This window comes from Melitaea cinxia, chromosome 24 (genome assembly GCF_905220565.1).
Source record: "Melitaea cinxia chromosome 24, ilMelCinx1.1, whole genome shotgun sequence".
NCBI lineage: Eukaryota > Metazoa > Arthropoda > Insecta > Lepidoptera > Nymphalidae > Melitaea > Melitaea cinxia.
In genome coordinates this window covers 3,075,365-3,089,230 of record NC_059417.1, presented here as the reverse complement: position 1 = coordinate 3,089,230, position 13,866 = coordinate 3,075,365, and the positions used below count along the sequence as shown (strand labels likewise).

Sequence of the window (13,866 nt, the reverse complement as noted above, 5' to 3'; positions counted from 1 at the left end):
TTCACATAAATTATATATCATTTTATAGATAGTTGCTTGCTTTATTGGCATCTACAAGTAAAAAAAATATATTTTTGCTTTGGTTTTTGTAAACTGATTAATTATTAAAATGAAATATATGGCGGCTTTAATTTTGAAACAACGTCAACATGATTGACGGTCGGTAAATTTTTTACTTATTCAGTGCGAATTATTCGCACGGGTATTGCCAGTCTCTAAATAATTGTATATTGCACCTGGACTTGAGATGGGCGTTTTCGTTTTTTGATGAAAACCGATATGTAACCGTTATATAGTTTTCATATCGATATCGAAAACGGTTTTTAGATATCGATATCATTATTATGGTTTGCCAACGTATTTGGTTACACAGTTATGTAACTAAAGACAAACGAAAACACGTGCACATTTAACGAGTTATTTTAACCTAATACATTTTAAAGAATGTCTCAGTCTGTGGTGTTTTAGTTAGTTATGGCGATTTCCCTTCATGCTTTATTAGACTTAGGACTATCAGAAAAGCTTTGTAAGTAAAAAAATAAAGATACTTTTCTGGCGCATTTAAAAATCGCCATATAGGTATGATTGATGATTTTTGATTTATAAATATTTACAGATGTTTAATTTTAAATCTACTTCTTTTTGGATAAAGACAGATTTGCATTTAAGAATGCAAGCTACTCCACTTTCTTCGATTTCAAACGGCATCTCCTTTCATTTATTATAAGCCCTGTCTTCGAAAAGAGTCGCTCACACGGAACTGAGGTGGCAACTATATTACACTTATTTCGATAGAGTTCCGAGAGGTGTGGATAAATTATCCTATGGGTCTCTCCACCACTGCGCTGGATTATTCCAGTTTCCTTCGGAATCTTTACGGGGCAATATCTTATCGTCTAGGTACATCTGCAGTTCCCTAATGGCCCACGCTTGAGCATTTCCTTGCGGCTTATTTTTTCGTAATAAATCGTCAAATTTATCCCAAGCACTTACACTAGTACTAACATTTTGAGCTATATTTACATTCGCTGTGGTTTCGGCACTCGACTCGGAAGATTTGTTTTTATTAATATGACTGTTGTTGTTGTTTACTAAATCCAAAAAACTATGCCAACAATTACACGTCAAAATGCACCTTATTATTATTCAAGAACTAAACATCATTATTACCTAAATGTATCGTCAATTCAAATTGAGCCGTATTGCTATTATACTAAATTACAATTGGCGGTGTGAATCTTTCGCGGAATAACCGACTAAATATCAAAACATTCTAAACGCAATCGTAACAATTCAAATCAACCTTTATTTCTACTATACATAAGAGCGAAATGCCATAACTTGTAATTGTCCAAGCATTGCACAAATAAAACAAAAATGCTGCATCTCTTTTACACTGTTATAATATGTAAGAGTCGAAGTGAATATCCTAATATTCGCTTCATCTCTTTTACATCGCTTTGCAAGAAAGAGAAGAAGCGAATATGATACCGTTCGGCTTTCGTTACCATCGTAGTTCGTTTGGGCACGGTTTTCGTTTTGATAACTGTGTAACATTTCGTTCGGTTTCCGTATCGAGTTGTCGCGCGATTCGAGTTATTGTTTCGATTGAGGTTTCGATATCATAGTTTTTGAAATATCAGTTATGTGAAAACGTGATATCGATACGATATGTTATCTAACTCATATCGGTTATTAGTTACGTTTTGATATATCGAACTCATGCCTAACCTGGACCTAATTTGGGAATCAACACAAGGGACAGAAATCATTTATTTTTAAGATACATATCTACTTTTTATTCTAGAATGGTATTAATTTTTTATCAAATGCTTGCACTAAATTATTAGTAACTTTGATGCATGGATATAGATAAGACTAGTTGGTTCAATTTCTCTAATTTTGTTAAAAATCATTCCAATATCTATAAATTCTGTATAAATCATTTTTTTTTCTGGCAACACCCGAACTGTCAAAGTATGACATTTTAATATTTTAATGTTGGCACCACTTGACTAGTGACAGAAATGCCGAACTGTCAAAGTATGACATTTTAATATTTTAATGTTGGCACCACTTGACTAGTGACAGAAATGCCCTTGTCTATGATGTTGCTTGTGATTTTTCAAAACTGCGGGTAGTTCGACATAGTGTGACGGTTGTGTTCGGTTGAGGATTCACGAAAGTTCTTCACAACTGATTGCCCTTAAATCAAATAATTATAGTTATAAATTTCTTTTTAATAATTATAATTAAATAATTTAAATGGTTTATAATGTAACTGACGATATTATCATGATTTGTTACTATTGTGGTGAGTTCTTTGTATTATTTGTCAGGGAAAAGGTTTTTACCAAGAGTTTGGTAATGAAATTTAATGCTCCGTCTCTCTTTTATGTATCCGCTTACTATCAGGTGGTCCGTACGTTTCTTTGTATAGTATAAAAATACCGTTTTAGTTTTACGGTATTTTTCCGAATTATCATTTTGAAACTCCCGATGGATCCTTTTCGATTGTGGTGTAACTGTAACGTCATCGAAATATCGGGTCTTTGAAGTAAAAATGTTGGTTATGAACTTATGACCGTAAATGCTTAAAAACTTTTTTTTTTTGTGAATACATACAACAACGGCTAATTAACGTACGTCTTAATTTTAATTACCAATAAAAATGTTTTATGATGTACGAATATTTCGATCTATTATAGCCTATCCGTCTTCCTCAGAGTTCCCGGGCGGCGCGCACCAAGGCAGCCCCGGCCCGCAACTCCACCCGCCTCCCATCATGCATCCGGTAAGCATCAATATCACAACTAATTTACTGTTTGTCATACAACCAACTAGCTTGGTCATTTGTGACGGTACATAATTATTTGGATTCTTTGAAGCCTACGGTTGATGTTTTCGTTTTTGTAGTAACGCCACATTATTATTATTATCTGACTGGATGTCACTCCACCCGCTTAATATATAATAGATACATATAATATAATAAATACTTATAAGCGAGTGGAGGATTACGCAGAATTACGTGTCGTAGAACACACAACGCGAAAATTTACATACTATTATTTTTAATATTATTTTTAATTTCTCAATTCGATTGTACTTTTTTATAGTTATTCGACTATAAAATAAGATAATAAATGTTTACCTGAATACGTGTTTACGATTATTAAATGAAATATGTGTTTTGAATTCGTCTGCTATATTTTTAATATTAATTTAGTCATTTAGTAATGACCAATATTCACTATCAGGACTTCTAAATAATAATAACAAGATATCTACTTACTGGCATTAATTTTGCTTGTAAGTAGTTTATAGATTTAGTTTAGAATAAAAGAGAACATGAGTATTCTAAATATTTTTTTTGTATAGCTAATTACTTTAACCGTCCATTTTCTGTCCTATTTCAAAAGAATAATAATTGTGTTTGTTCGTAATCAAGAAGAAGTCGACTTCAATTACATTGACCATCGAATAATATGATGTATATAGACGAAAAAATAGCGAAGTAAATACGCGTTATAACCCAAAAGTACTTGTCTTGAAGTGGGTACTTGTCCGATCTTGATTAAATTAAAGTGGACCATATGATAAGTACCACTTTCCGATCAAAAAAAGAATCATCAAAATCGATCCACTCAGTAAAAAGTACTGAGGTAACACATAATAAAAAAGAAAAAAAATACGGTCGATTTGAGAACCTCATCCTTTTATGAAATTAATAATAATGTAACATGTAACATTATCATTACATTCGTATACCTGTTTATAGCATGTGTTTTCTCCTTACAGCAAGTCCATAGGAACGCGTCGACCCAGCACGGCCCTTCGCCACCGCATCAACAGCTGCCGCAGCCGCAACACTCGCAACAGGTAACTGCAACAAACAACACAACAACAACAACAAACAACAACAAACATACCTTTTAACTTAACCTGATTAGGTACCAATACACATAAAAATGAACTTTGTTATATGATGTCTAATTATACTGTCATTTATACAGATATGTTGACTGAATATTTAATTGTCGTATATATATTGTATTTACATTTTTTTCATTAAGTTTCGGTTTAGTTTCTTTATAAGTCTTTCACTATTAATTTTTACTTATAAACGTGAATCACCCGTGTCAATAATGTTTGCAATGTCGCCGAAATATTGGCATTTTCAACGCCGTGTTCATATTGATCTGTTGAAGTAAGCCATTCAGACAGACGTTTTGTGACAGCGATAATTCACTATTTTCTCAACACAAACTACTTCAAACGACTATTATTAAATTTCTATGTATATAAATGGAACTGTAAATAATATAAGTGACGTATTCTCTATAATTCAGCAAATGAGAAAAGTATTTCTCGACCAACAGATGGTGTCTCACCCGCACCACTCGATGCACAACATGCCTCAACCGCACTCCATCGGTAAGTAATGAATTATTTTATATTATTTATTTGCTACTCTTGTTGTACACAAAGTTCTTTTATACATTACAGTTATAATATGTTCTTGAAGACTTGGTTACTATATTCTATATTCGTTTTACTAAAGAACTGTTCAATTTTTAACTTTTGTTCAAAAAAAAGAATTGATTTAGTGGCCCACAGCTGGGCAGGAGATACTGTTAATGAAATTAAAATAAAATAGTCTTGTCGCTAAGGGCAGACTAATATTCATATGTCAAAATTATTTTCGTTATATTTATGCAGGTTTCTGCAAAATGTTGCAGTGCTTTTTATAGATAGTAAAAATGTATTTCTTATTATTATTTTTTATTATTTATTTTGTCTTTTATACCGGAAATTGTATATTAAAAGAGAAATTAACAAAATTAAGAACACTTTATAAATCTTAAATAAATCAAAAAGTGTTAGGTTACTCCAAATACTAAGTTGATAAAATAGTCTCAAGAAGTATTAACTTGACGTTTACAATTAAATTATTTTTCTTTTGTAGGTCAGTTACAGCCGTCACAAGGATACGCTCCCCCGGCCATGATGCCTGCGCAATATATGCAAGTGAGTTGAACAAATTAACTAAGAATCACAGCTTATCTCTTTAAAATATAGCCTATCACTCAGTGATAACGTATCATTCTTTTGGTGAAAGAATTTTGAATATCAATCCAGTAGTCTCAACTCATAAACTTTATTTATTTCAAACATTAAAATTATAGTTTTTTTTTTCTTGATAATATTAGTCTCGAATTCTATATAAATTGGGTTGTCTGAAAGAAATAGAGTCTAATAGCCACCAGTCCGCACATTGTACTACACAATCTGGAGCTCAGAAGAACAATGTTTAACGTGAATTGTGTAGTTATGGTGTACGATAAAATTTAAATAAACTAGCTGTAGGTACCCTGCGCGCGTCGCTACGCTTTTTTTTTCTTTTTTTTCCGACTCCGAAAACTTTGTGGGCTCAAGCGCAACACTTTGCTGATCGAATGCATAGTTTACTATTATATAAGGACATATCAGACAGACATTCAATTTATATATATATATAGATAAATGAAAAAATAAAAGCAGGAAAATAACTTATAAATATCAGTAAGATGCCACATATACAGGGACATTAATAAATAAGAATTATGCTAAATTCCGTCTAATTCTTTGTCATCTCCTTGTCATGCTTGAGGTTGTCTGGAAGAGATCGCTCTTTTAGCGATAAGACCACCTTTTCAAACAGGCATACGGCTTACCTGATGGTAAGCAATTACTATAGCATATAATTTAACTGAGGTAGGGCACAGCAGGAATTTCCTGCTCGAAATATGGAGCAGCCCGACTGGGGTAGTACCTCGACCTTACAGAAGATCACAGCTAAATAATACTGTTTTCAAGCAGTATTGTGTTCCTGTTGGTGAGTAAGGTGACCAGAGCTCCTGGGGGGGATTGGGGATTGGGTCGGCAACGCGCTTGCGATGCTTCTGGTGTTGCAGGCGTCTATAAGCTACGGTAATCGCTTACCATCAGGTGAGCCGTACGCTTGCTTGCCGATCTAGTGATATAAAAAAAAAATATAGACGCCTGCAACACCAGAAGCATCGCAAGCGCGTTGCCGACCCTATCCCAATTCCCTGCTTGAAACAAAATCTAATAATCAAATAGATCAAAGATCTTTGATCTTCGAGTCGAGGTACTACCCCAGTCGGGCTGCTCCATATTTTGAGCAGGAAATTTCCTGCTGTGTCCTACTTCAGTTAAAAATTGTAAAAACTTACTCTTAGTACACAATACAGTATATTTTTGTTAGTAAGATACATTATAATTTTTTTTGTTATAGCAAAATACAACCGGTGGTGTATTCGGAACGGCTCCAATGTACCAGCCACCCGCTGCATACCCACATCAAATGTACCAGCATCACAATTATGTAAGTGATACTAATATATAACGTTATTGAACTAAAACTACTCTACGCATACTCGACTTGGAGAGTAAGCTGGTGAATGCGTGACGAGAGCGTTACGAAAAGTGTTATCGGGCGAGGCGAACGGAGCAAGAGAGGTGCGAGCACACATTTTATTTCTCTCTTTCTCTTATAGGCAGTTTAGTTTCGTATATCTAAGATACAGTCCAGGCCTATTGTGCAGGTCTACTACTAAAGAAGTTATTCAGTCGAAGTGAACGGAAGCAGAGAGGGAGATGTAAGTTAGTAAAGATAGAAAGTGTTCAATGTATGTTTAATTATTGCTTTGAACGAAACACAGGTGGCGTTGATTGTACAATAGATCGCGCTATCTTTGTGCCGTGTAAATTTACTTAGTCACATATTGTGTTTATGTTCGGTACTGATTTTATTAGTGGAATATTGGTTATCATTCATTAAAGTTTAATTCCTCACATCAAAACACTGGTAGTTTTATTGAGACGCCAGACGGAGCCGAACGTTCTCAGGGTGAACTAGTGTGGTCGCTACAGTCTTTTACAGGAAGAGAGTTAAGTTTCGTTTCAGTCGTTTATTTCGATCGTGTGGTCTAAAGCACACTCGTTTTTTTTCTTGATTTATAATAAAATATATTTTAACAGCCGCTCTGGTGTAGTGGTGCGAGTAGACGCCTAAAACACCGACGGCTTGCGGGTTTGATTCCCGCTCGGGATGGATATTTGTATTTGTACAAATATTTCTTTACGGTCTGGATGTCTTTCCTCGTGGGTCTTCCTATCGTGCCTCGGAGAGCACGTTGTTATCATAAATACCTGATAGCGATCGTTATTCATAGTAGGGAACATATCCGCTAACCCGGAGTGGAGCAGCATGGTGGATTAAGCTCCATTCCTTCTCCTACATGGGGAAAGAGGCGTATGCCCAGCAGTGGGAGGCATGTTACAGGCATGTTAAAGCCTCAAACATCAATGTTTTTTAAGTGTCATCTAAAAATAATAAAATTGTCTTTGCAGGCTACCCAAGCAGGCGGTGTCACATATTACAGCTGTGCGGAACAAGAACAACCACTTCGAGCTCAAAGGAGACCGACCGCTGCCATACCTATAGTACGACCTGACAGGTACTTATACTTTTTTATTTTATGGATATTATCTGACCGGCCTGTTGGCGCAGTTTGTAGTGGGCCTGCTTTCTGCTCTGGGGGTTGTGGGTTTAAGTATAGGCAGTCGACTGTTAACACAAACATTAAGTTACTTGCCATAGTAACAGACGAACACGACCGGTACCTCCGTCGAGGCTATAACTTCTCTACTCCAATTCGCGGCCACCGCCCTCGGCGAGTGGTTTAGGAAATGGAGAATCGAAGTAAATCCCGAAAAGAGTGAAGCAGTGCACTTTGTTAAGCATACCAGGCGCGTCTTCTGGACGAAAGGTCGACTCGGGACCATAACCCTGTTCGGCACTCCGATTCCTTGGCTAAAGGAAACAAAGTACCTAGGCGTCATTCTCGACAGCAAACTTTCGTTCAAAGCCCACATCAACCGGGTTCGAAACAGGGCAGCGTTCGTACTAAGTCGATTGCACACGCTGCTATGCGGGAGGAGTAGAATGTCTCTTAGAAATAAGACGACATTATACAAGGCCTGCGTACGACCTATTATGACCTACGCGTGTCCTGTTTTCGCTCATGTGGAGCCAACCCTCATCCATAGCCTCCAAATCATTTAGAATAAGTTTCTACGCACTGCCACGTACTCGCCGTGGTACGTGCGTAATGTCGACTTACATCGCGACCTTAAGATCGATTCGATCGCGAAGCACCTCAAAATACTCGCTACAGCGTATTTTGAGAGAGCGCGCAGTCACCCAAATCCTCTTGTAGCAGAGGCTTGCAAATACGTAGGTAGAGGAAACTTACAGACCGTACAAAGACGTCCCATGCACGTCTTAACCGCCCCTGACGATAGGATCACGGCGCTTAACGCCATATACACCACACACACACACACACACACACACACACACACACACACACACACACACACACACACACACACACACACACACACACACACACACACACACACACACACACACACACACCGCCCCCGCCGGCGAGCGCGAGGTCCCCCCGTCCTGACGGCTCGCACGCGCCCGGCGCGTAGCGGACCGTCCGTAAGCCGTCTCAGCGCTCCGCATAGCGCCTCATCCACTCCGACGACGCTCTAACGGCCGAACCCAATATTCAATCTAAAGATAGAGATAGGTAGTTATCATCGACTGCTAATAACTAACTATCTATCCTTTGTAGTTGTCCCAATAATTCGCATAGGGGACTACTATCTCCAGTTAGCTGTAGATAGACCGGCTACCTGAGCTCTTCCTTACATTCCAGTATACGCAGCGTCACAGACGGCCTCAGTTATGTTACACAGATGTTTTGTAGTATTTAAAGGACAATGGCAGATCCCCTAACAAATTTTTGTTGGCATAAATTTTTAGCGTCTACTAATGAAAAATATGTAGTAAAATAGTACTTAAATTCCTAATCACTTTTGCTTAAAGAAGCACCACCGAAAGAAGTAATGAATTGAAGATATTCCAGGTTGAACATTTAGAGGTTTTGTGTCAACAACTTGTTAGTACCTGATCAAAAACTTAGTCAAATAAATGCTAAATATAGTCCGAAACTACATTTTTAATAACTTAGATAGATTGATTACAAAACCTTATAGTAGATATATTTAGACTATCGACGCATTTACAGCAAAATAATAAATGGTTAATTAGTCATAAGTCCGCCCATTGTACTTCACTGTCTGTAACTATCTTTATGCTTTGTTTGTAATATATTTGTGGTGTACAATAAAGTATAAAATAAAAATAAAATAAAGAAAAATATTTTTCTTAGACGCTTGTTTTGAACCTTAGGACTAAAATATTTCATATTCAGGGATTTTCTTTGTTACCTGCCCTTAGGTATTTCCTACATAGGTACATCAACGTTAGCTGTAGGTGATATAAAATCGACGATCAACAAAGATGTTCATCTTCTTAAATCATGAGCGCTGTATGTCAACAGATCTAATAAACCCTGTTCTTAGAATTTCTAGACCACGCTTCTGATTAGATTTTTCTTTAATGATAATCACCATAGATAGTTACCAGGACCATCTACTTATCGTGCCCTTTGCAGCATGGGATCATCTTTTTATCAGATAATCAGATGAGCAGCCTGCAAGGTCTTAACCAAATAAGAAACAGTTTACAATGGCACACAAAATGGTTATTCCCTGCAAAAAATGAAAGTGCGGCCTCTAGGTTAAAAAGCAAACTCTAGAAACCACTTATATACAGATGCGTGGCATAAAGACAGTGGTCCTCTACAGTCAGTCAGAGTATCTGCTCATTTTTTCTAATAGAAGAAAGGCCTGTTTATAAAATAAAACAACATTATTTTTTTATTACGTATACTACATCGTCCCTAATAACAATGTCACCCAGAAACCCTACCGGTGCTGTGATATTTTATTGATGTCTCGCCCAACCAAGGTACCATACCAAAGTCATTGTATGCGCGCAACATCCAACAGTCCTTCCTCCAACTAAACAACTACAACAGTACTCTACTATTCCTGCTCGACCGGGTACATTATTTTTATATATATTTTATTAAAAGCTGGATTCTAGTCCTTCGCTCAATTATGACAGTTATGATTTTCAAGTGTTGTCATGGCTATCATACTATTTTACCATTGCCATTCTCGAATTATTATTGTATTTATGAAATAATTGGGCTCAGCAAATAAATAAATAACGTGTTATTTTTGTAATAAAACAATGTTTCGGGTTTATACAATATAAATCGTGTAACTTGATGCAATATTTTACGTGTTAAGTGTATTATTTATATATAGGCAAAAAGTTCATTTATGTTACTGAGAGAAGATTTATTACCATGTGGCAACATTCAACGGAACTATCGCTAGGTACCTCATATTCCAATGACATGTGAAATCATTTTTACAATAATCAAATGTTCTGTTCATTAAAAATGATATTTTTCCTAGACTTACACAGATCTTAAAAATATATTGAAAAAACGTAAGAAATTATTTTATTTACACTTTACATTAAGACATTTATAGACGCTTAGGAATTCTATCAACAACTTTTTCGCCATTGTTCTTTGTCATACAAATTTTATTTATATTAAAGTAATCTTGTTTTATAAAAATATGGACAAATTAATTTTTACACAGACTTTTTAATTTATAATAAATGATTTATGATGTTAATTTAATATAGAATGCATGGTAAATCTAGTAACGGAACGTTTTAACACGACACGAAAAGACGCTACGAGGCCATTACGCTTTATTGAATCGTCGTTTCGTTTGAATTTATATAATTTTTTTGCAAATCAAAATTCAAATTATACAAATCATTGCAAATTATACAATCATTCACCAAATTGTTTGTTTTATTCACAAGTAAAGTAAGTATTATTTCACAAGAAACTTATTATTTTTATTCAATTAATTGTTGCAAAAGAGCAATATTACTTGAACTGCTACTTGAACTTGAGTCTGCCATTGTTCTTCACTCGAAATTAATTTTATTTTAAACAAAGAAAATACTTTTGCAATTAATAAATCTTAGTTATAGCCCGAAAACTATAGATCGGATATTGTTGTTACTAAAGATAGCCAACGTTACTGACAGATAGAACTCTATTATTATTGGGACGCTTACACTGTCATTTTCATACGAACTGTTATCTCTGGTAAGCTATCCTCCCTCTCGTGGATAGACAGCTTTAAAGGATAAGATTGCCTATCGTCGACAAGTTTATTGGGTCAGTAAAATGAATGATATATAGATATTTCTGTCTCTAGTAGGACATAATCAGAGATAGATTGAATATTGGGTTCGGCCGTAAGCCACCTAGAAGAGAGGGCTCCCCTCCCAGAGGGCTCCCCTGCTTCCTTCGCGGCCGGTTCGCCTTAGTGCCCGGCCCCTCTCACTGGTGACGCTGTAAAGGCCGCTAGGGCCAACAGTACTCAACAATTCGAAAAAAAAAAAATAGTAACAGACGACCGTGTGTGTATGTTATAAGATATTTATTTATTTCTTTAATTATACTTTATTGTACACCACAACTATATTTCAAACATTAAACATATATATAGACAGTTACAGACTGTGAAGTAATATGGGCGGACATATGGCTATTTAGCCATTTCTTCCAGACAACCCGAGTAAAGGAAGTATAAATTTATTATTAGTTCGAGACAGGTTATTTTATTTATTAAAAAAAAATATATCACAAAACCGTCCAACGAGCGCCTAAACACGGCTATAATTTACAATGAAAGGACAGTTTATGCAGAACTTACCTACTTTCATTTATTTACTTTAATAATTACTTAACATTGTCTGGAAGCGATTTCATTACCAACCTATCAGATAAATGTCGATTTCGTCGTATTATGCAGTAAATGTACTGGATTATTATCATGAGAGTTAATATTTCTTTAGCCGGATCATAGACTATGAGGTAACTCACATAAAATAGTCGAATTGATAACCTTTTCTTTTATTTTTAGAGTCGGTCAAAAATGGTACATTTTTTTTATATCACTAGATCGGCAAGCAAGCGTACGGCTCACCTGATGGTAAGCGATTACCGTAGCTTATAGACGCCTGCAACACCAGAAGCATCGCAAGCGCGTTGCCGACCCAATCCCCAATCCCCCCAGGAGCTCTGGTCACCTTACTCAACAACAGGAACACAATACTGCTTGAAAACAGTATTATTTAGCTGTGATCTTCTGTAAGGTCGAGGTACTACCCCAGTCGGGCTGCTCCATATTTTGAGCAAGAAATTCCTGCTGTGCCTTACCTCAGTTATAACATAACACGTTTTTTAAATGACGTTGAATGTATCGATTCATCCTATCCAATGAATAATTTTTCGTCATGATAATTAATTTTAAATTAAATTTCTAGGCCAGCGAATTCATCTGAAAAGGACAACATAGACAGAATCGTCGAGAATATGTTCGTAAGGAAACCTTGGCCGGCACACAGCGCCGGTGAGTGCACACACATTTACTTCAACAAAGGAATTTAAAAGAATATAGCCACCCCCTCTCTACCCGTGGCTGTCGTAAGAGGCGACTAAGGGATAACACAGTTCCACTACCACCTTGGTACGTAAAATGCCGACCGACGGCGGGATAACCATCCAACTGCTGTCTTTGAAATACACAGGCCGAAGACGGGCAGCAGCGTCTTCGGTGCGACAAAGCCAGCCCTGCCGTCACCAACCCGCCTGCCCGGCGTGGTGACTATGGGCAAAACACATGAGTTCGCGCCATTTTTGGCTCGCACTTGTTGTGGCTTATGTCTAGCAGTGGACTGCGATAGGCTGAAGTGATGATGATGGTTAAGGGGGAAAATTATTTAGTGAATTTTGGTTTACGTTGATTAAGTAAGAGAATAAAAGTTGGATGAGGTACATAATAATTTTTGACGTATCAGTAAATTAGTACAGTTGCTAAATTGCTAAATCATTTTGTTTTCATCTTTTAAATCTTTAACATATATAATTTTATTTTAATGGTTGATACCTTTGGATTTGTATTTCAAAATTGCTTATTTAAGACTTTAAAAGAACACACAATAAAATAGAGTTATCAATTTAAAAAAGTGTCTAAATTAGTTTTTTTACTGTGTGATAGGATAATATAAATTACTAGCTGACCCCGCATATGTTGTTTTGCCATATATGTTATTAACCCCCTTAATCCAACCACTCCATTATAACTTAGGGGTATGAAAAATAGTTGTTTGCCAATTCTCAGACCTATTCGATATTCACACAAAATTTCATAAAAATCGGTCCAACTATTTCGGAGGAGTACTAACATTGTGATACGAGAATTTTATATATAAGATTGTCTACTCCTATTAGTTCTAGCATGATGTTATATGGCCTTTTCCTACATGGGGAAAGAGGATGTTACAGGCTGAATCGTCGATGTTATATAGCCATATAATATTTCCTGAAACACATGCTTTTTAATGAATTATTGAGTGAAATAAAATAAAATTTCAAACATTTTTATTATTTTTAAAGATTTGCTCTGGACAAAACTTACTTTCGCGTGATACAATTCGCGCCTGTAAATATATAAATGAAAATTAATAAAGAAGATTACTTATAGCGGAAGAAGATCGTATTTTAATTTCAATTTTATTTAAATGTTTGTATAATTTCATTTTATTCAGATTTGTAGGTTGGTATTTAGTGTAAGTGTAATTTATGAGTACTTATAATATATTAAAGTTACCTAATTAGTTTCAACTATACATAAGAGTCGCGTGGTATTATTATCGAATAAACATGTAGCATAGTTAGGATAACAATAATAGTTTTATTAATCTATATATTA

At 35.7% G+C, this 13,866-nt stretch overlaps 1 protein-coding gene across 1 annotated transcript in view; it reads left to right on the top strand.

Annotated features, from left to right (window-relative positions):
* LOC123665770 (protein CASC3) overlaps window positions 1-13,866 on the top strand; it is a 30,692-nt gene that overhangs the window by 15,835 nt on the left and 991 nt on the right. The window contains 7 exon segments of the mRNA XM_045600031.1: window positions 2,727-2,794; window positions 3,673-3,882; window positions 4,383-4,437; window positions 4,970-5,031; window positions 6,302-6,391; window positions 7,420-7,526; window positions 12,419-12,504. Coding sequence (XP_045455987.1) covers window positions 2,727-2,794; window positions 3,673-3,882; window positions 4,383-4,437; window positions 4,970-5,031; window positions 6,302-6,391; window positions 7,420-7,526; window positions 12,419-12,504 — 678 coding nt within the window.